This window comes from Schistocerca americana, chromosome 8 (assembly GCF_021461395.2).
Source record: "Schistocerca americana isolate TAMUIC-IGC-003095 chromosome 8, iqSchAmer2.1, whole genome shotgun sequence".
NCBI lineage: Eukaryota > Metazoa > Arthropoda > Insecta > Orthoptera > Acrididae > Schistocerca > Schistocerca americana.
Window position 1 is genome coordinate 295780143 of NC_060126.1, and position 21745 is coordinate 295801887.

Here is a 21745-nt window from a genome sequence, read left to right on the forward strand (position 1 = left end):
CCTTCCACTGATGATGATGAAATGATAATGAGGACAACGTAACACCCAGTCCCTGAGCGGAGAAAATCTCCGACCCAGGGGGAATCAAACCCGGGGCCCTTGGCATGACAGACCGCCATGATGACCACTCAGCTATTGGGACGGACATCGATGGTAAAGTCATCGATATTTGTTAAGATTCTCAAGAAAGTTTGGGAAGACCAAGTAACATTATTGCTGTGTGGAAGCAAATTGTATGGGCATTCGAGCACTTGCGTAATATAGCGTGCTGCGAGACGTATCAGACGCTGTGGTGGGGCGAGATCAGTAATTAATAGTCGTCAGATAACAGTCAAGCACTATACAATTTCTTCAGGAAGTATTCCCCTCTGCAGGCCAACATGAGTAGGTCGACGGACTGTTTTCATACGTGTAAGGCGGCTGTGATACGGTAAGCAGTTTTTAAATTGTTGTAGTTTAAAATGTGTTCTGTTGTTCTTCAAAAGAAAACCTGAATATCAGATACAGGGACGTATGAGGCTGAGTTACTTGCATCCAAAAGGACTCTGAACAATATAGTTGAAATACTGATTTATTTCTCAAGTCAAAGGACATGACAGCGAGTAAGCCGTGTTTGCAAGGTGGACGCTGCAAGGTGCTGACAAGTCAGTCAGCCTCCTGGGTGCCTATTCTGTATCTTTCTGCCATTGTGCCGATCGTTTCGGTACTCAAAAGCACCGAACGGTCTCGTACTCGAATTAGAGCTCCTGCGGTATTCAGTTTGCATTTCGGAAGCGATACCGTTCGGGTCTAGAGATCCGAAGCGCTGTTGTCGTTTCGCGTCGCGCAAGCCAATCAAAAGCAAGCGGCCTTAGACGTGCGCATGCACACTGCAGCGCGCACAGCGCCACGAACACAAAGCGGCTAGCAGACGACAAAGGCGCGCTATCCTTCGAAGTACCCAAAACTGCATTTACGTTGCCATAGCGCATGACGCAGCATTCCATCGAGCTGCCGTGCTCGCCTTCATCACTCTTGCCTCCTCCTTAACTGTATCAGGCGCAGTATATCCATTTCCTTGATTCTCAGCTGAAATGCACAGAAATTTTAAAGTTTCCCTGACCGCATGTTCCCAGGCATGCATAATAACGACTGCATTCTGCAGACTGTCGTAAATGCCTCATTATGTCATCTTATTCTCATTCACTGACATCGTGTTTTGTACTTCACGTTTCTGAAAATGAGTTAGGAATAGTGTGTAGTACCACATTGTACTAATACAACTATAAAAACACCCGAAAAATTGATTCTGAGAGTTTCAAAGAATAAGAAGATAAACAGAATGTGGTTATAACTCGCTCCCAAAAGATCCAAATAATTAAGTAGCTTACTTCCCTATATGATACGTCAGCGATTTGGGTCTTAAAAACAAAATTGAAAAAAGTCATTTTTGAGAGCTCCTGCAGTTCGTCGAAGTTTATAACATGCATCTCATGAGTGAAAATATTTCGTATACGGTGCTACAGTCTAAAAATATTATGACGGAGATCTTTCATCTGTCTCTACTGTTGTTGAGGATTCTATCGCAGTCCGCAGCTCGTGGTCGTGCGGTAGCGTTCTCGCTTCCCGCGCCCGAGTTCCGGGTTCGATTCCCGGCGGGGTCAGGGATTTTTTCTGCCTCGTGATGACTGGGTATTGTGTGATATCGTTAGGTTTTAGTAGTTCTAAGTTCTAGGGGACTGATGACCATAGATGTTAAGTCCCATAGTGCTCAGAGCCATTTTTGATTCTATCGCAGATAAATACTTGTGACAAGCTGGTTACATTCCCAGTAATTTATGTTGTGCTTTTCCTGTCTAACCGCATACTCGGTAATCGCTACATATTGGGAAAAAATGGTGAATTATACCTGACAAGGAAATATATAAAGGTCTGTTGTTTCACTCACAGCAATTTCATATTTCGTGTTTCAAACACACAGAAATCACGAAATTATTACTGAGGAAGTGTGCTCTTACATGTAATAACGAATATTGCAGAAAAATCTTAACTTACACGAATAACAATGTCTCAGAACGTGTTGCATATATGAAGAGGAAAAACAATTTGTTATCCACTTATGCGCGAACCCGCGTCCTTACATTTCGCATTCCCGCGCGCTAACCACTTTTTTTTCTTTTTTTATTGGCCACGCCAAACAACAGAAACATACCGCTCAATTCTTGTACTATAGCGTAGAGGAACGTAAGCTGGCTTCGTTGCCAAACGGTGCTGCATAAGTCACAAATGCGTGATAGTTTGGAAGGTTTTCAGTATCAGGCTTCACATGATTGCTTTACTTTTTTACTTGAAAGTTATAAACGTGTTTCGACAATTACTAACCAAACCATTTGTTGGAAAAAGTACACAAAGTCACTAGTAACGTCAGTTCACACTCAAATAATATACGTAAGCACAGCTGATGTCTTGATATTTAATGATCTTTAAACTCTTATTTGCACAAAAATAATATATATTTTGAGAGAATATTGACCGAAAACGGTTTTTTTAGGTGTAATCATTCACACTAGTAACTTAACCTAACCAAACTTCTAACAAAGGAAAAGAGTCTATTATGAACTCAGTTTCCAACCGGATGCGTCCTCTGGTGATTCTTTAGTTACACAATCACTAAATCTAAAGCTAAAACCGCTAAATATGTTTGAAATAACAAATTATAGGTGTACATAAACCACAGCTCACCGATCGACAGGGCCACACCGAAATCCAAAAACCTCTCGGTACAATTGTCGTAAAATCGGTGGGTGGACCGTTCGGTAACAGGTCTCAGAAGCTTACTGAATAGGATATTTCGGTAAAGAACCGAAAATGACGTAACTACCGAGACAAACCTACTACACCGATCGGTATGAACGATACAGAATAGGGCCCCTGGTCAGATACCAGAAACCGCAAACATATGCACCTAAGCAGCTGTCGAGATTTTGCAAGGAGAGAAAGCAATGCCACTTGCCGCACTCCGTCCACGTGTTGCAGGGGCTGTAATTACTGGCTGTGACGACTGAGTCACCGGTTCGATTCTTAACATGTAACTGATGTAGCGTTTGATATTCATGATTTCCAGAAGAAAAAATGGGATATGGTAATTTATTGTAACATTCTATGTATGTATGTCTTCTGGGTCAGACCGTTTAGCTCTGTATGTGTTTTCATGTACGATCAGTAAATACGTTCGCATCCACATCTACAGGACGGTCAGAAACAATCTGGAGAACTTTTAAGAGTGTTGCAGGTTACGTTGCGCTGATAAATAATTGTAAAGAAAGAAATTCGATAAGTTGCGCAGTTTGCGAGCTAATTAGCAGTGAAGGTAGCCAATCAGGCCATTGAGCTCCCAAATTCAAGCAGCCTGCCACGTACGACAATTAGTGCCAGTTGTTATACCGTGGATTCTAGCACACGAGACTGCTAGTCTTTGATTCGGGTTCGATACTCACTACCGTCCCATGCCCCAATTTTGTATAGCTCTCTTGTTCGGGTTTAGGAAACCAAACGAAGTATATTTTTTGAGAAACCATCTCTGGGGGACCGATCGAATTTGCTCGAGCAACGGCATGACTGGCTATCATCACTGCTAATTAACTCAGAAGAGGTGTAACGTATCGAATTTTTTTCTTAACAGTTATTTCTCAACGCAACCAACGCCTCAGCACTCAAGCTTTCCAGACTTTCTGATCACTCCGCATATTCCGTACGCTATCACACGGTGGAAAGCGGAGGGTTCCTTGTTCGATTGCAAGAGATTTCCTTCCTTGCTCCACACGGAAACGTGGCGATGAACTAAATGGCTATCTATATGCCTCCGTACGAGCCGTGACTTCTCTCGTCTCGTGGTCATTACGCGAGATGTATGTTCCTCGCAGTAAGAGCTTTATGCGGTCTGTCGCAAACAACGGTTCTTTAAACTTCGTGAATTTTATTTCTCGAAAAAAAAAAGTCTTCTTCCCCATCAGAGAATTCCGTTTGAAGTCACGGAGCATTTCCGTATCGCTCGCATATTGATCAAACTTCCTGGCAAGATATCCAGTAGCACGCCTCTGAATTACTTCAGTGCCTCCCTTTAATCCGACTTCGTGAGGGTCTCAAACACGAGAACAGTCCTCAAGAACTGATACCGCAAGTCCTCGCTATGTGGTCTCCTTCATAGGTGAGCTACACTTTCCTAGAATTCTCCGATTAATCCGGAATCGAACATTCGCCTTCCTTATAAATGACCCTACGTCCACATTCCATTTTCATTCTCTTTGCAGCTTAACGCACAGATATGTAACCGACCTTACTGTGTCAAGCAGCAAACCATTAATACGGCTACCGTGCTTGAACGTTAAAGGATTGTTTTTCCCACTCAACTGCATTATCTTACGTTTTTTTCCAAATCTACAGCAAGATATCATTCACCACACGAAATACAAATCCTATCCACTCAAAGACGACATTTTTTCACACCCTGCAGCATCCTCAGAAAACAATCGAAGGTTGCTGCTCAGCATGTCCTCCAGAACGTTGATGTGTACACAGAAAAAGAGCGGTCCTATCATACTTCTTGGTGCGCTCCTAAATATGCCTTTGTTTCTGACGAACACTCGTCGTCTGGGAAAACATTCTGGGTTCTTGCTTAAAAAATCTTCAAGATACTCACAGATCTGAGAACTTTCTCCTCGTGCTTGAAAATCCGTTAAAAGTTTGCAGTGGGACATTTTGTGTTGCTGAAGGCCCTACTCTTGCAACTGCTATTTGACTTTGGACTCTACGTGGTATGGTTTTCTTACACTGTTGTAAAAGTTCTAAATCTCTTTGTTGTGAATGTTAACAATCCAGTTAGTTCGTCTCAGACGTCAACATGGAAATTGTGGCTTTTAGGATATACATTCCAAGACAAAAAAAAGACGCACCAAGAAGGAATTATCCGAACGGAACGGAAATCGGTAGATGTGAGTTACATGTACAGGCAAGCAAATTATTATAATTTCAGAAAAATTAGATGATTTATAAAACAGGAAAACACAAAGTGGTTGGTCCACTTCTGGTTCTTGTTGGTTGTCCTCTATAAAGTATCGTGTCAAACGCTGTCTAACTGCCGCGTTACAGCGTCAAAACCCGGAGCTGGCAAGTCCCTAAAACCAGCTCCGGATTTTGATGATACAACGCTTCAATTGGACAGCATTTGGCGCTATACGTCCAGCAACTCTGTCAATCATTGCCAAGCCGAACAACTGCTTGCATAAGACACAGAGATGCACCAACGCGTTATTGACTTGCGCAGTTTGTGAAGCTCTTTATCTAGACTAAATCATCAATTTTTTCTGTAATTGCAATAATTTGTTTGTCTATACGTGTGCGTCATATCTACTGATTTCTGTCGAATTCGAATAGTTCCATCGTGGCGCCTCACTATTTTGTTATTTTTTTCCTTAGAGCGTATTTTCTGCCTTTCTCTTCTGCCCTTCTGCGACACAGGACCATCTCTTACAAAAGGAAAACGCGTATCTGACAGATATGTTTGTTGTGTGGTTGCAGGGGGCGAATTCAGGGCGGCGGCGACATCAACACGGCCCTGGGTCTGCTGCCGGACAAGCTGAAGACCGAGCTGGCGCTGCACGTCAACCTCAGCGTCCTCAAGAAGGTTCGTACCTGTCCACCAACCCCAACTCCACAGGCAACCACCCACTAACACACAGTTATTACTCAGCGTTGCCTGACAACCGTCACGTTATGTGATAACTACCTTCGGCTTCAACATCATATCATAATATGATACTGAGTCGCCAGAAGATATGGGAATGTGCTGGGACACGATTTGGGCTATGGTCACAGCGTTGCCGGCAGTAGGGTGTTCCGCCGACGATCGACATCCGCCGAAGACAGCCAAACTTTTGAAGTTAGTACTCCAGTATGTGCGCAGTCTCGCTGAAACTGATCCCAACGCCCGACCGTTCACAATACGACCGACAGTCGGCTTAATTCAAATGAGTTTGTTTTCTTCAATTGAATCGACCGACGTTCATATATGCAAATATTGGACTGTTTAAATTTTTTTAAGTTTAGTGTAAGATAGAAGGCGATTGCTGTATCCTCAGGACGAGCGGTATTATAACAGGGATATGTCTCTGAATCTATGGTCTGAAATCTCTGCTTCATTGTAATCCACAAGTTTCCAACAACTTAAAAATTTAATAGTAATCAATCAGACGTTACCTAATATTATACATGTTCTGTGCCGGCCGGTGTGGCCGTGCGGTTCTAGGCGCTTCAGTCTGGAACCGCGTGACCACTACAGTCGCAGGTTCGAATCCTGCCTCGGGCATGGATGTGTGTGATGTCCTTAGGTCAGTTAGGTTTAAGTAGTTCTAAGGTCTAGGGGACTGATAACCTCAGATGTTAAGTCCCATAGTGCTCAGTAGCGATTTGAACCATTTGAACCATGTTCTGTGGCTGTCGCGCCATTTTTGCTGCATGTCTATATTTACTGCTGGCAACGGCCTTGCTGCAGTGGATAGACCGGTTTCCGTCAGATCACCGAAGTTAAGTGCTGTTGGGCGTGGCCGTCACTTGTATGGGTGACCATCACGGCCGCCATGCGCTGTTGACATTTTTTGGGATGTGCTCAGCCTGGTGATGCCAATTGACGCGCTACTCGACCGACTAGTCGAGTCTCGGTCCGGCGCACAGTTTTAATCTGCCAGGAAGTTTAACCATCATAACGACCGGGAGAGCGGTATGGTGGCCACACGTCCTCCTAACCGCATCCTCAGCTGAGGATAACACGGCGGTCGGATGGTCGATGGGCCACATGTGGCCTGAAGACGGAGTGTCCTATATTTATTGCAGTATGTAACCTACAACGTAACTAAAATCGGAAATTTTAGACCTATATAATGAATTCGAAAATCCTGTGTTCCAGTGAGAAAGGTGGCATATGTTAGTTGTTAATGCTTAATGCTACTGTGGTAGTAGTGGGTTAAGGTAATTACTCATTAGCTGTGTACGAATTATTATTACTGCTCACTAATGTTTCGATGCAAGTACGGTGGTTACTGTGTTGGTCGTGGTTTGCAAATGTGATGTACGTTTTTCACTTTTCAGTATTTTTGGTGTTCAGAGTAACTTATTTTGAAATTTGTGTTCTCTTCCACACATGCTGAAGGACAGTCAATGAAATTAACTAGGGTCTGTTTATTTTTCTGAATTTATTTGAAGGTGTGCATAGTGTTCGCCATCTTGCTTTCCTACCTCACTAAGGATCACCGCAATGTTTCTCTCTTCATCTCAAATAGTCGTAAAACTTGTCTGGTTATTTAAAACTTGTCTGGTTATTACAGTAACCGGGGTAAGAGTATACAGAACTCGCCACGTACATTTCGAACAATATAGATAGAATAGATTCTAACGTTATTGGCTCTGCCATAAACTGACGTAGCTCATCGGACACACCGCTACCAAACTGACGGCCGATGTTATTGGTGCCAGTGTGAATGTAGCCGTGTGGTGCCTTTTGACTCCCCAAAGCCCTGACAGAAATAGGTTTCGACATTCAAGTCGATTGCCATCTGACTCACAGTACACCATACACTGCCTTTTTTGTTCCGGGAAGGTGACAAGACTACATTCGTCACGTACATGTGGTAGTCCTGTGCAGCGGTTGACGCATCTGGAAATAGTGTCTCTAAGTATTGAACATCCATCCCTGATGCTGAGTACCTCAAATACTCAAAGTTTAGTTTTATCTTTGACAGACACTGATAAGTTAAAGCATCTACATCTACATGGATACTCTGCAAATCATATTTAAGTGCGTGGCAGAGGGTTCATAGAACCATCTTCAGAATTCACTATTATTTAAATCTCGTACAGCGCGCGGAAAGAACAAACACGTATACCTTTCCGTAAGAGCTCTGATTCCCCTTCCGATGTATTTCAACGTCAAAAAAGTATTTTCGCATAAGGAGACGAAAGTTGGTGAGTGGAATTTGACACATTGCATTATCCTGTTGGCAAATGCGATCGTGCTGAGGAAAACAAACAGTTGAATGTAGGAATTAGTTCGGCCGCGAAGGATAGAGGTACGTTTGTGCTGATCCGTTATGCCTTCCAGAATGGCGAGAACATACAGGAAATGACACGATAACGTTCCCCAAGTAATAAAGCTCTCCTCTGGTCTGGACCCTTCCGGCAAATGTTTCAGAGGTTTCACGTTGTACCCTCCAGCGGCCGGTAGAGTATAAAACGCGATTCGTGTGATTAAAACACCAGTCGTCACTCAGCCGACGTCCAATTATGGTACTGAATGCAAATTCCAGCCTTTGTCACGTTGAAGAGCAGTCAGCATAGGTGCATGAACCAGGCTGCTGCACAGGCCCATAGGTCCCTTGGTTCACACTGGCGGTCAGTTTCTAAACTGTTACATGTCTCTTTGCCAGTACACATCTCCGCAGAAGTCATTATGGCCCGTGGTGCACCACAATTGCCTCGGCGCGTGTTTTCCAAAGCGCCATTTTGCTTTAACCGTGATGGCACGGGAAAAGTTTACAAACTTAGCCGTTTCAGAAATACTTCCACCCTTGGCTCGAAAGCCAATGATCACACTATTGCCGGCCGTGGTGGCCGAGCGGTTCTAGGCGCTACAGTCTGGAACCGCGCGACCGCTACGGCTTCCTTGTTGTTGTTTTTGTGCTGACAGTGTTCGTGAGTGGATATTCTGTTCTGTAGTGACTTTTGCAGCTGTCTTCCTCTTACTTTTCGCCACAGCCCTCTTCGCTGACCTCTTCTCATTCAGTTCTTCCGCGTTGTGCCTTAGCGAATGATGCTTTTCCGATTTCCCTGAATGCTGTATTAACGTTCGATAGGGTGCCAACATTTCAGCTACCTCGGTTACGGCAGTACCTTCAATTGCTGGGGCTCGAGTTGTGACAGAAGCCCCAACACTTTACCCATACGAATTCAGTTAACTCCGACAAAACACGCCCACTACTATACGGAACACCGTTCCGACCATGACTAACACTTGCAAAGTATTGGACACATTGCACACTGCCATTCGTGGTTCAAATGCAACAGCGCAACCTGCAGGCATGGTTACCATCTGTATTTGTGTTCAGGCATTAATTTCTCGTGGTGTTTCCTTATTTTTGTCCAACCACTGTATGTAAGTTACAATAGTTATAAGTTATGAAGAGACCTGTACAGAACAGACTACCACAGAGAGCTGCACCAAACTAGTTTAGATTAACACGATTTATGAAATTCATTATCATCTCGCATGACACCTATGATTTGAGTTAAATGTGAGGAGTACGCACTGATAGAGTTTAGACACAAGAATCACTACTGGTAATTGCGTGTTTTGTCGCTATCTGGCGCGGAGGAAAGTACCACATTACAATCTATAAAATGGCTAAGAAAACGTAACATCCTTGTTTTTATGAGGGACAGTCAAATTAAAACTTAACACCCGCCACAACAGGACAATGGAATGGTTCAAAAGAATTTTGTACCCGCCAATCCATTCGTGACACCAGTTCACGTTCAACCAGAATGATATTTCCTATTTGGATATGCAATTCTACGATCAATTCCTAACAAGACATTTGTCCCACTAAGAGACGAGACGATCAACTACTGTTTCGTAGAATGCGGTCGGTCGCTGCATTTCCTAGTCCGACCGAAACCGATGTCTACGCCAGAGATATGAAAATCACATGGTGAAAAATCCAGGCCGTAAGGAGGATGTTGCAGTGTTCCGCAACCACATCGCTAAAGCTTCCGGGTGATAGTTTGCGGGCGGGCGTTATCGTGCAAGTGGATGATTTAGTCCGACAGCATTGCTGGGCGTTTTGACTTAATGGGGTGACGCAGTTTGTGCAAAGTGTCCTCATATTGCTGAGCATACCGAGCGAGGTGGCGCAGTCGTTAGCACACTGGACTCGCATTCGGTGGGACGACGGCTCAAACCCGCTTCCGGCCATCCTGATTTAGGTTTTCCGTGATTTCTCTAAATCGCTTCAGGCTAATGCCGGAATGATTCCTTTGAAAGGACACTGCGACTTCCTTCCCCATCTTTCCCTAATCCGATGGGACCAATGATCTCGCTGTTTGGTCCCCTCCTCCGAATCAACCAACCAGCCATCCAACCAAGTGCAGCGCAATGGTTTGGTTCCACGCTCGAGGATCTCTACGAGCATAGGTCCCCTATAGTCGAGGAAGAAGCACATCATGGCCTTACTGGAAGCTGCGTGAACAGCTTCGGATTTCTTTGCCGGGGGATATGTGGGACGTTTCCACGTCTTTGTCGTTTGTCCTCGGACCGTGACAGAATCATCCGTTGCACGATAACGCCCGCCCCCATACTGCCAATCAGACGAAACCCACGCTTCAGTGATTTGATTGGGAAACTCTGTACAACCTGGATCTTTCAATATGTGATTTTCACATCTTTGTCTACGTAAAGAAATAAATACGTAGACGTCGGTTTCAGCTGAAACGAGGGAGTGCAAGAGTTGAACGGTTGTGGAGCCGTCAGCGGCCGACTGTATTGTACGAAGTAGGGGTTGAGTATCCCGTCTCCCAGTGCTATAAATGTTTTAACGCGTATGGTGATTACTCTTGAATGGAACAATTCCATTGTGCCGTTATGGCAGGTCTTCGGATTTCATTTGGCAGGCTCTCACATTAGATAAAAATTCCTGCTAATGCATTCTGTGGGGATTCCCAGTATACTAAAATAATTGCATGGCTTTAAATGGGATCTTGTCGTACGATGATCACAAACTATTTTGCAGCAGACATTCTAAAAAAGGATTTAATCCTTCCTGTGTCTTAAGCGTGACTTATTAGACTAGGTACCGAGTGAAGTCACGAATCTAACTAAGTTAACGCTGTTGCTGAATAAGAAGGGAGAGATTGAAGCCCTATGGTGCTATACAGCTAAATCATATAGAATAACACACATCGAGCCACCTATCTTAAATCCCTATCCAGTGAATGAATTAGCGTCAACAGTGACACGTTCCTTCGTTTCATAACATACTGCGTGAAGGTTTTGAAATTAACCTAGGTCGTTGGTTGCGATGATCAGAAACTTTATTCCCCTATTTCTCCTCTCCTTGGTCACCAAAATTCTGGAGGTGAAAATTTTTTCCACTAGCTCGTTTTGAACTGGCATCCATGGAGTATATCATCGTTGTACATGCGAGCATTATCAGCGCCTACTACAGTATCGGGGCCCAACTCAGAAGTAGTACTCGACAGCAAATAACTTTTAAAAAAAACAAATAAGTACATTACATGCCATAGCAGACAGAATTCTGCTCTGGTAAAATTGGTCAATTCCAACCTCTTTCTGTGAAACGTTTGATCGAAAAAATGGTTCAAATGGCTCCGAGCACTATGCGACTTAACTTCTGAGGTCATCAGTCGCCTAGAACTTAGAACTAATTAAACCTAACTAACCTAAGGACATCAAACACATCCATGCCCGAGGCAGGATACGAACCTGCGACGTTTGATCGAGAACATACGCAACTTCTCTCCTGTGATCAACAAGTCTGAAACTTTCAGAAAGGCGTGTGGTGTATTAGCTTATCAAACACGATAAATATAAATTGTGGAAATATTCTCGTACTAGTTTTATTGATACGTGGAAGAGTTTTACAAGGATTCTGGACACGTTATTGCATTACAGTTTAAGAACAAGAAAAAACATAATTCATATATAAAGGTATTTACAGACTTTAAAGTCTAGGTTGACGAAGATGGGACACATGGGCGGTGGTCTTATAATAATAACCATTCCAGCATTTGCCTGAAGTGATTTAGGGAAGGCACGGAAAACCTAAATCAGAGCGTCTAGACGGAGAGGCTCCATTCTCCGGAGTACAATGCCAGTGTGTTTAAGGGGAGACAGTGGCAGTCTCGCACTGATATTTTTATAAATCCATATCTTTGCCATTTTTTTTCAATCTCATTGAAATTTTGCACACTTATGTTTTGAGATCTAATATGATGTTTTAAAAAAATTCACAATTTTTGATAACAATCTAATTCAGTGAGATAATTTTGAATTTTTTATTGCATTATTATTTTAAGGTACACTTTTTCATAATTTCGAGGCAAATTTGGCACATTTTTTTAATGGTAAAATAATCAACGCTAATAGGTGTACAATTAAGTTCTGTAATTTTTGGTAAATTAATGCTACTACTTTCTGTGATATTTTGGATTCGAACATCTTTTACAAGCAGACTTTTCAATATATTATTAACAGCAAAACTGTGTATAATATCTCGATTAAAATTTTGTTCCACTTAGATATTGCTCAAAGTAAAAGAATAGGTGTGCCAAATATCATTGCAATCCTTCCAGTAGTTTCTGATATATGTGTTCCTGAAAGCAGAAAACCTTAAGTTGCAGAAAAATCATTTTAATGTTTGGATGAAATGTAAAAAAAAAAAAAAAAAAAAAAAAAAAAAGAAAAAATCTATCATACCTTAGCTAAAACTGCCCATATCCATATTCCATTTCTTCCTCATCATCCTCTACAGCTCTTTTAGCTTCTATGCTCCTTTGCCTAGCAATTCTTTGTATGTTCTGGACTGAAGTCTCCACCTCACGATTCTTTGCTTATCGATGATCTGCAGTATCTGCTCAGTGAAGACTCCAGGTGTAAAGCCCAACTTGCTGAGGATGTGAAGTCTTGCCACATTCTCATCATTAAACACTGCTCCAGCTTCCAAAGCAGAAATATTCACCACCAAGTTGGAAACACACAGTCTTTGGACATCTTTTCCAAATAAGAGCATTGAAACTTTCGTTTGGGTTCTGTGTTATCCCATGCAGACATTTTTCTAGCAGTTCTGGTGAAGCCAGTGCTCTAAAAGTTGGTTTAATGGCCACTGAAACCTCATATGGAAGGTTATTTTTATGGGTATAGCCTTCCCACTGTCCTTACTTTTCAAAAATTTACACCATTCATTAGAACAGGGGCCATGTTGAGGTGTAGTGTCTGTTGACAAGTAATGAAACCAAATGGTCCATACTGCTTTCCTCATACTGTCCAAGCTTGTGAGGTTACTTCTAATTGCAGCGCCATAATAGACTTATAGGCTGTCAATTCTCTTCTTTCTTAGTCTGTTTTTACCTCCCAGTGGCTTCCGATCCTCTAGTAGCTCGCCTTTATTGTCTGCAACAAGTCTTTGGAGTCGTCTACCCATCCTCTTCTGAATATGGCCTAAGCACTCCAGTTTCTCAATAGTGCAATCTTTTCCATAGGGCTGACTTTCAACTACATTCTTGAAAGCACTAGAGTCTCCATCTCCTAAATACTGTACGTATCTTACTCCATACTTTTGCAAAGATCTATGGAAAATAAATTTCATACCTACAGCTTCCATCCTACCACTGGAGCCTGCATAATTTCTGCTACAAACAGCTTTATGGTCTTCTTGCCATTCTGTTTCTTTACCAGCATCAATATATTTCTTGTGCAAGGAACATGCAGAACAACATTTAGACATCACCTCTAAGTCTAATACTTTTCCAGTGTCGACACTAACGAGTGTTGAAACTCCATGCAGTGAAGTGTGCCCCCTCTTCATCCAGGAACTGTCACAGGATACTGCCATATCGTTGCTATTAGTTGCTTCACAATTTTCTTGAATTGCCCCCAGGACTGCCATTTTCATGCTCTCTCCACTTACTTCTGCAACTGCATTGAGGAGAGCAGTATTCATTGCAGAATATTTTAGGGGAGGAACAAGCATGTTCATAATACCACATAAAAGGTTTCCGCCATCTCTTCCAATCCCTATACATCTTAGTCCATAAGCAAATCTCATATTGGCTTCATAGTTTCTATTACTGGACTTTGATGTCTTGAATGGTCTGTCAGCATCACAGTTTTGATACAAAATGTGCAATGTGCAAACCAAACTTTCTCTCTTTCCATCATCAACCAAATCCGCATTTCCTCCACAAACAGAGCACTTGCATGCTTTTCTAAGTGCTTCTGCCACCATTTCCAGATCCGCAATTCTGAAACCTGTATTTCTGTCATGATTTGTTTCTTCTGACAGAATCCCTGCCCCAAGTTTTATTTTAGATGCACTCGGAGACAAGCTAATGTTTGCATGTGCAGGCCAGACCCTAACCTCAATGTTAGTTTTCGCTTTATATTGGAAATATTGGACTTACTATATTGTTAAATACTTTACCAGGCCTAGGCATTGTAAAAAGGGATCAACAGATTCAACCTTGCACAAATAATGGTACAATAAATCAAGCATCACTCGAATTCCCTAGAACAGCGCAAAACTTGTTTACAACACTCCAGAGCCTTCTACACCACACTGATTGAACCAGAAAATGGCTCCACAGCCTTCTTTACAACACTGCTGTAATGTATACAAAAAATCACAGCCTTCTAAAGCTATATTTTGTAGGTTCACAGGCCAAATTCTGCAATAAAAATTTTCCTCCATTTGGTACATTGAAAAGCGGGCTTGGCGCATTAGGGTTTTAATTTTTTTATGCCATTTGTAGTTCGAATTTCAAGGAAAAAAATTCGGATAATAATCTCAATCATATTTACTCTCAAATAAGCAAACAAAAATAATTTGTAAATTTTTCATTATTTCTGCCACCGTCTCCCCTTAAGACAACACAACCTAATTCGGGGTTACCCCTAATGTACGATAGTGTTCAACAAAAAAATTATTTGATAATGTAAAATGCTGATGTTACTGTGCACATTTATTTATCATATCAGTCACCTTTAACACATGCACGTATTTCACAAACTATGCATAAAGTAATTAGTAATGTAACACTACACACGCTATCAGCTGACATCTGGACCATAGTGACTACGTTTGTTTTCCGTGTTATCTAGAGAGCTTCCCATTTGTTTGTCTAGAAATTGAACTCAACATCCCTCCATAATGATCGAGATGTTGTGCTCAGACTAGTGAGTATTACTCATTGCGCAGCTCCTGGAGTAATGTTTTCCGGAAAAGGAACACAAAGAAACTGTAGCGCGGAAGTGTTGCCTGAAGTGATAGTTACGTTATACTATTATAACTTTTTTTTTTGGTCATCAGTCTACTGACTGGTTTGATGCGGCCCGCCACGAATTCCTTTCCCGTGCTAACCTCTTCATCTCAGAGTAGCACTTGCAACCTACGTCCTCAATTATTTGCTTGACGTATTCCAATCTCTGTCTTCCTCTAAAGTTTTTGCCCTCTACGGCTCCCTCTAGTACCATGGAAGTCATTCCCTCATGTCTTAGCAGATGTCCTATCATCCTGTCCCTGCTCCTTATCAGTGTTTTCCACATATTCCTTTCCTCTCCGATTCTGCGTAGAACCTCCTCATTCCTTACCTTATCAGTCCACCTAATTTTCAACATTCGTCTGTAGCACAACACCTCAAATGCTTCGATTCTCTTTTGTTTCGGTTTTCCCACAGTCCATGTTTCACTACCATACAATGCTGTACTCCAGACGTACATCCACAGAAATTTCTTCCTCAAATTAAGGCCGGTATTTGATATTAGTAGACTTCTCTTGGCCATAAATGCCTTTTTAGCCATAGCGAGTCTGCTTTTGATGTCCTCCTTGCTCCGTCCGTCATTAGTTATTTTACTGCCTAGGTAGCAGAATTCCTTAACTTAATTGAATTCGTGACCATCAATCCTGATGTTAAGTTTCTGGCTGTTCTCATTTCTACTACTTCTCATTACCTTCGTCTTTCTCCGATTTACTCTCAGATCATACTGTCTACTCATTAGACTGTTCATTCCGTTCAGCAGATCATTTAATTCTTCTTCACTTTCACTCAGGATAGCAATTTCATCAGCGAATCGTATCATTGACATCCTTTCACCTTGTATTTTAATTCCACTCCTGAACCCTTCTTTTATTTCCATCATTGCTTCCACGATGTACAGGTTGAAGAGTAGGGGCGAAAGGCTACAGCCTTGTCTTACACCCTTCTTAATACGAGCACTTCGTTCTTGATCGTCCACTCTTATTATTCCCTCTTGGTTGTTGTACATATTGTATATGACCCGTCTCTCCCTATAGCTTACCCCTACTTTTTTCAGAATCTCGAACAGCTTGTACCATTTTATATTGTCGAACGCTTTTTCCAGGTCGACAATTCCTATGAAAGTGTCTTGATTTTTCTTCAGCCTTGCTTCCATTATTAGCCGTAACGTCAGAATTGCATCTCTCGTCCCTTTACTTTTCCTAAAGCCAAACTGATCGTCACCTAGCGCATTCTCAATTTTCTTTTCCATTCTTCTGTATATTATTTTTGTAAACAGCTTCGATGCATGAGCTGTTAAGTGGATTGTGCGATAATTCTCGCTCTTGTCAGCTCTTGCCGTCTTCGGAATTGTGTGGATGATGCTTTTGCGAAAGTCAGATGGTATGTCGCCAGACTCATATATTCTACACACCAACGTGAATAGTCGTTTTGTTGCCACTTCCCCCAATGATTTTAGAAATTCTGATGGAGTGTTATCTATCCCTTCTGCCTTATTTGACCATAAGTCCTCCAATGATCTTTCAAATTCCGATTCTAATACTGGATCCCCTATCTCTTCTAAATCGACTCCTGTTTCTTCTTCTATCACATCAGACAAATCTTCACCCTCATAGAGGCTTTCAATGTATTCTTTCCACCTATCTGCCGGCCGCGGTGGTCTCGCGGTTAAGGCGCTCAGTCCGGAACCGCGCGACTGCTACGGTCGCAGGTTCGAATCCTGCCTCGGGTATGGTTGTGTGTGATGTCCTAATGTTAGTTAGGTTTAATTAGTTCTAAGTTCTAGGGGACTGATGACCACAGAAGTTAAGTCCCATAGTGCTCAGAGCCATTTTTTCCACTTATCTGCTCTCTCCTCTGCATTTAACAGTGGAATTCCCGTTGCACTCTCTAGGGGACTGATGACCACAGAAGTTAAGTCCCACAGTGCTCAGAGCCATTTTTTCCACCTATCTGCTCTCTCCTCTGCATTTAACAGTGGAATTCCCGTTGCACTCTTAATGTTACCACCGTTGCTTTTAATGTCACCAAAGGTTGTTTTGACTTTCCTGTATGCTGAGTCTGTCCTTCCGACAATCATATCTTTTTCGATGTCTTCACATTTTTCCTACAGCCATTTCGTCTTAGCTTCCCTGCACTTCCTATTTATTTCATTCCTCAGCGACTTGTATTTCTGTATTCCTGATTTTCCCAGAACATATTTGTACTTCCTCCTTTCATCAATCAACTGAAGTATTTCTTCTGTTACTCATGGTTTCTTCGCAGCTACCTTCTTTGTACCTATGTTTTCTTTCCCAACTTCTGTGATGGCCCTTTTTAGAGATGTCCATTCCTCTTCACCTGTACTGCCTACTGCGCTATTCCTTATTGCCGTATCTATAGCGTTAGAGAACTTCAAATGTATCTCGTCATTCCTTAGTACTTCCGTATCCCACTTCTTTGCGTATTGATTCTTCCTGACTAATGTCTTGAACTTCAGCCTACTCTTCATCACTACTATATTGTGATCTGAGTCTGTATCTGCTCCTGGGTACGGCTTACAATCCAGTATCTGATTTCGGAGTCTCTGTCTGACCATAATGTAATGTAATTGAAATCTCCCCGTATCTCCCGGCCTTTTCAAAGTATACCTCCTCCTCTTGTGATTCTTGAACAGGGTAATCGCTATTACTAGCTGAAACTTGTTACAGAACTCAATTAGTCGTTCACCTCTTTCATTCCTTGTCCCACGCCCATATTCTCCTGTGACCTTTTCTTCTACTCCTTCCCCTACAACTGCATTCCAGTCGCCCATGACCATTAGATTTTCGTCCCCCTTTACATACTCCATTACCCTTTCAATATCCTCATACACTTTCTCTATCTGTTCATCTTCAGCTTGCGGCATCGGCATGTATACCTGAACTATCGTTGTCGATGTTGGTCTGCTGTCGATTGTGATTAGAACAACCCGGTCACTGAACTGTTCACAGTAACACACCCTCTGCCCTACCTTCCTATTCATAACGAATCCTACACCTGTTATACCATTTTCTGCTGCTGTTGATATTACCCGATACTCATCTGACCAGAAATCCTTGTCTTCCTTCCACTTCACTTCACTGACCCCTACTAAATCTAGATTGAGCCTTTGCATTTCCCTTTTCAGATTTTCTAGTTTCCCTACCACGTCCAAGCTTCTGACATGCCACGCCCCGACTCGTAGAACATTATTCTTTCGTTGATTATTCAATCTTTTTTGGGTATACGATAAATAGTACAGATATAAGGGCTGCCAATTCGACTAAATATCTAGGATTTACAATTACTAGCAACTTACTTGCGTTATATTTTTATCGTCGAACCTGCTGGTGGCATCAGTCTGCTTTGGTCCGTGACTTCATCACGATGGTCGTCGCAAATTACACATCTAGGAATCGAATGTGCCTACTCTGCCTTCACTCTTCTTTGGTATCACCCATGTCTTAATACCATGGTAAACTCGTTGTTCTCGACAAGTGACCCGTGTCGACGCAAAAAAAGACAAGAACAAAAAGAAAGGATAAACGAGAAAAAATCTGTTTGGCAGTAATCTTGGCTCAGCTGACAGAGAGCGGGTCGCTGGGAAAGCGCCAAGGGATTTGTTCCGGCGGTCGCCGCTGCCCGCCCCCGCAGTAGCGACTCGCTGTTGCCCTAATAGGCGGTCAAACAAAGATCAATGTGCCGCCATACATTGCGGTGTACGGCCTGTGTATGCGGGCTCAAATGCTGCATGAAGTCAGATCCGCTTCTGGCCGAAAGCCAATGCGATCGCGGGTACGGCGCCATTTTGTTCCGCTCACAATCGTGCTCACGGTTTATCCTCTGAGGGCGTCTAACAAATCGGCGGCTGTTCACGGCTGGTCTCTGGAAGCAAAAAGAGTCACACACGGATCGCTCGAATCCCGTGATATATCATAGCGCAAATTACAAAGGATACGTCTTTATGTCTTGTTTATACACGTACGACACGTATCGTATTAGTATACGCAGTAGCGCAGAATCGCTTTACGTAGCATCACTACACTTGCGGGAAAAGTGTGCCTTTCGTTCACGGATTTACAGCAGAACGAAAGAAACCATATGGGTAGATGATGCAGGAAACGGTTAACGGTTTCAAAAAAAATGCCGATTAAGTCTTCTACGGGAAATCCTAACCCAAAAATCAGTCAGGCTTGTGAAAATCGTATTAGGCATTTCGTAGCAAAAGAAAGAAAGTCGTATGACATGTTCAACAACCTCCTCGGAAAGAATATTCTTCTTCCGGGCACAATATCTTCTTTTCACGTGATTAGTGTGAGCTGTATCTTAAGTGTATCACTGACAGGGAAACTCAGCGACCGTCTCCTGAAAGTTTTTGTTATACACACGGCCGGAAAAATGCAAAACCCTCAGAGACAAGGTCATTTTATTGCAAGTGACGTGACAGATAGTTCATCATTGTAGCAGTCTATGATAACAAAATTCTGACCAAAAGAATCACACATGTCAGAGTAAAGGGCGCCGAAACAGTCGCATCAATACACATTCCCATCAGTACACAGCGCAGAAATGTATTCTCGCATCCAAACGCTCTTTATTCCCATGAAGTAATGAGTGTTGTCAACAAGGTATCTCAGTTGGATTCCATATTCCTAGATTTCCAGATGGCTTTTGATACCGTTCCTCACAAGCGACTACTAATAAAATTGCGTGCATATGGAGTATCGTCTCAGTTGTGTGACTGGGTTCGTGATTTCCTCTCAGAGAGGTCTCAGTTCGTAGTGATAGACGGTAAATCATCGAGTAGAACAGAAGTGATATCTGGCCTTCCGCAAGGTAGTGTCATAGGCCCTCTGCTGTTCCTGATTTACATAAATGATCTAGGTGATAATCTAATCAGCCCCCTTAGATTGTTTGCAGATGACGCTGTAATTTACCGTCAAGTAAAATCATCAGACGATCAGCTACAATTACAAAATGACCTAGAAAGAATTTGTGTATGGTGCGAAAAGTGGAAATTGGCACTAAACATAGAAAAGTGCAAGGTCATTCACATTGGTACAAAAAGAAATCCGATAAATTTTGGGTATACGATAAATAGTAGAGATATAAGGGCTGCCAATTCAACTAAATACCTAGGATTTACAATTACTAGCAACTTTTATTGGAAAGACCACATAGATAATATTGTGGGGAAGGCGAAACAAACACTGCGCTTTGTTCGCAGAACACTTAGAAGATGCAAAATGGCTCTGAGCACTATGGGACTCAATTTCTGAGGTCATTAGTCCCCTAGAACTTAGAACTACTTAAACCTAAGGACATCACAAACATCCATGCCCGAGGCAGGATTCGAACCTGCGACCGTAGCGGTCTTGCGGTTCCAGACTGCAGCGCCTTTAACCGCACGGCCACTTCGGCCGGCATAGAAGATGCAACAAACCCACTAAAGAGACAGCCTACATACACTTGTTCGTCCTCTGTAAAAGTATTGCTGCGCGGTATGGGGCCCTTACCAGGTGGGATTGACGGAGGACATCGAAAAATTGCAAAGAAGGGCAGCTTGTTTCGTGTTATTGCGCAGTAGAGATGAGAGTGTCACTGATATGATACGCGAGTTGGGGTGGCAGTCACTGAAACAAAGGTGGTTTTCTTTGCGGCGAGATATATTTACGAAATTTCAATCACCAACTTTCTGTTCCAAATGCGAGAATAATTTGTTGACACCCACCTACGCAGGGAGAAATGATGATCATAATTAAATAAGAGAAATAAGAGCTCGAACGGAAAGATTTAGGTGTTCCTTTTTCCCACGGGCCATTCGAGAGTGGAATGGTAGACAAGTAGTATGAAAATGGTTCGATGAACCCTCTGCCAAGCACTTAAGTGTGAAATACAGTTACGAAGTAGATGTATATGTAAGGATGCCGAATGGTATCGTGCGGTAGATTGTCCCAAGCATCTTACGTCTTTTGTTGTAGTTCGGAAATGATTTTTGCACGCCCTGGGGAACGAGTAAATACCCGCTTCATGATGTCACGTACGAGTTCAATTGGCGAGAAAGCTAGGGATCTTGGTGGCCAGCGCAGTTGGTGTACTCCATGAAGAGCACGTCGATTCACAGCACCAATATTTTACGTGCTTTGTCCTGGTGAAAAAGCACATGCACACTACCTTCCAGTGGCTGAAACGTTGGTAGCACGAAGATAACAGACTGTGCTATTTAACAGATACCGGTTACTTTACTCTGTGAAAAAACACCAAATGCGACTGGTGACTGCGAGTGGCAACTGATGCCTCCCACGCCATGATGCCTGGGAAGACAACTGTGTGTCGCAGGGCAGTGCAATCTGGACTAGGTTGCTCGCCAAGGCTACGCCACACATTTGTCCTTCCATCTTCTCATCACTGAAGAAAACGGAGGGCATTACCACTCTCCCGACATTGGAGTAGCCGTGCTTGTCGGTGTCCTGGGGTCAGTGACAGCCTTTTCAGACGCACACTTTACCTTAGTCCTAGTTCAAGCGGACGGTCCTCAATGGCAACACGTGCTTGGATTTCGTTCCTGGATGATGTTCGGAATGCCACTACTGCTCACACAGTGCATCGATCTTGATGTACGTCTGAACTGTAAGGACGTGCAGAACGTGGTCTACGGGTGTGGGAATGT

The 21745-nt window shown here is 42.8% G+C and overlaps 1 protein-coding gene across 1 annotated transcript in view; it reads left to right on the forward strand.

Moving 5' to 3' along the window:
- Positions 1-21745, forward strand: part of LOC124545780 (cyclic nucleotide-gated cation channel alpha-3-like) — a gene marked incomplete at its 3' end in the record, with an annotated part of 672390 nt that overhangs the window by 482152 nt on the left and 168493 nt on the right. The window contains exon 11 of the mRNA XM_047124727.1: positions 5557-5662. Within this exon, the coding sequence (XP_046980683.1) occupies positions 5557-5662 (106 nt within the window). The remainder of the gene's footprint in view (positions 1-5556; positions 5663-21745) is intronic.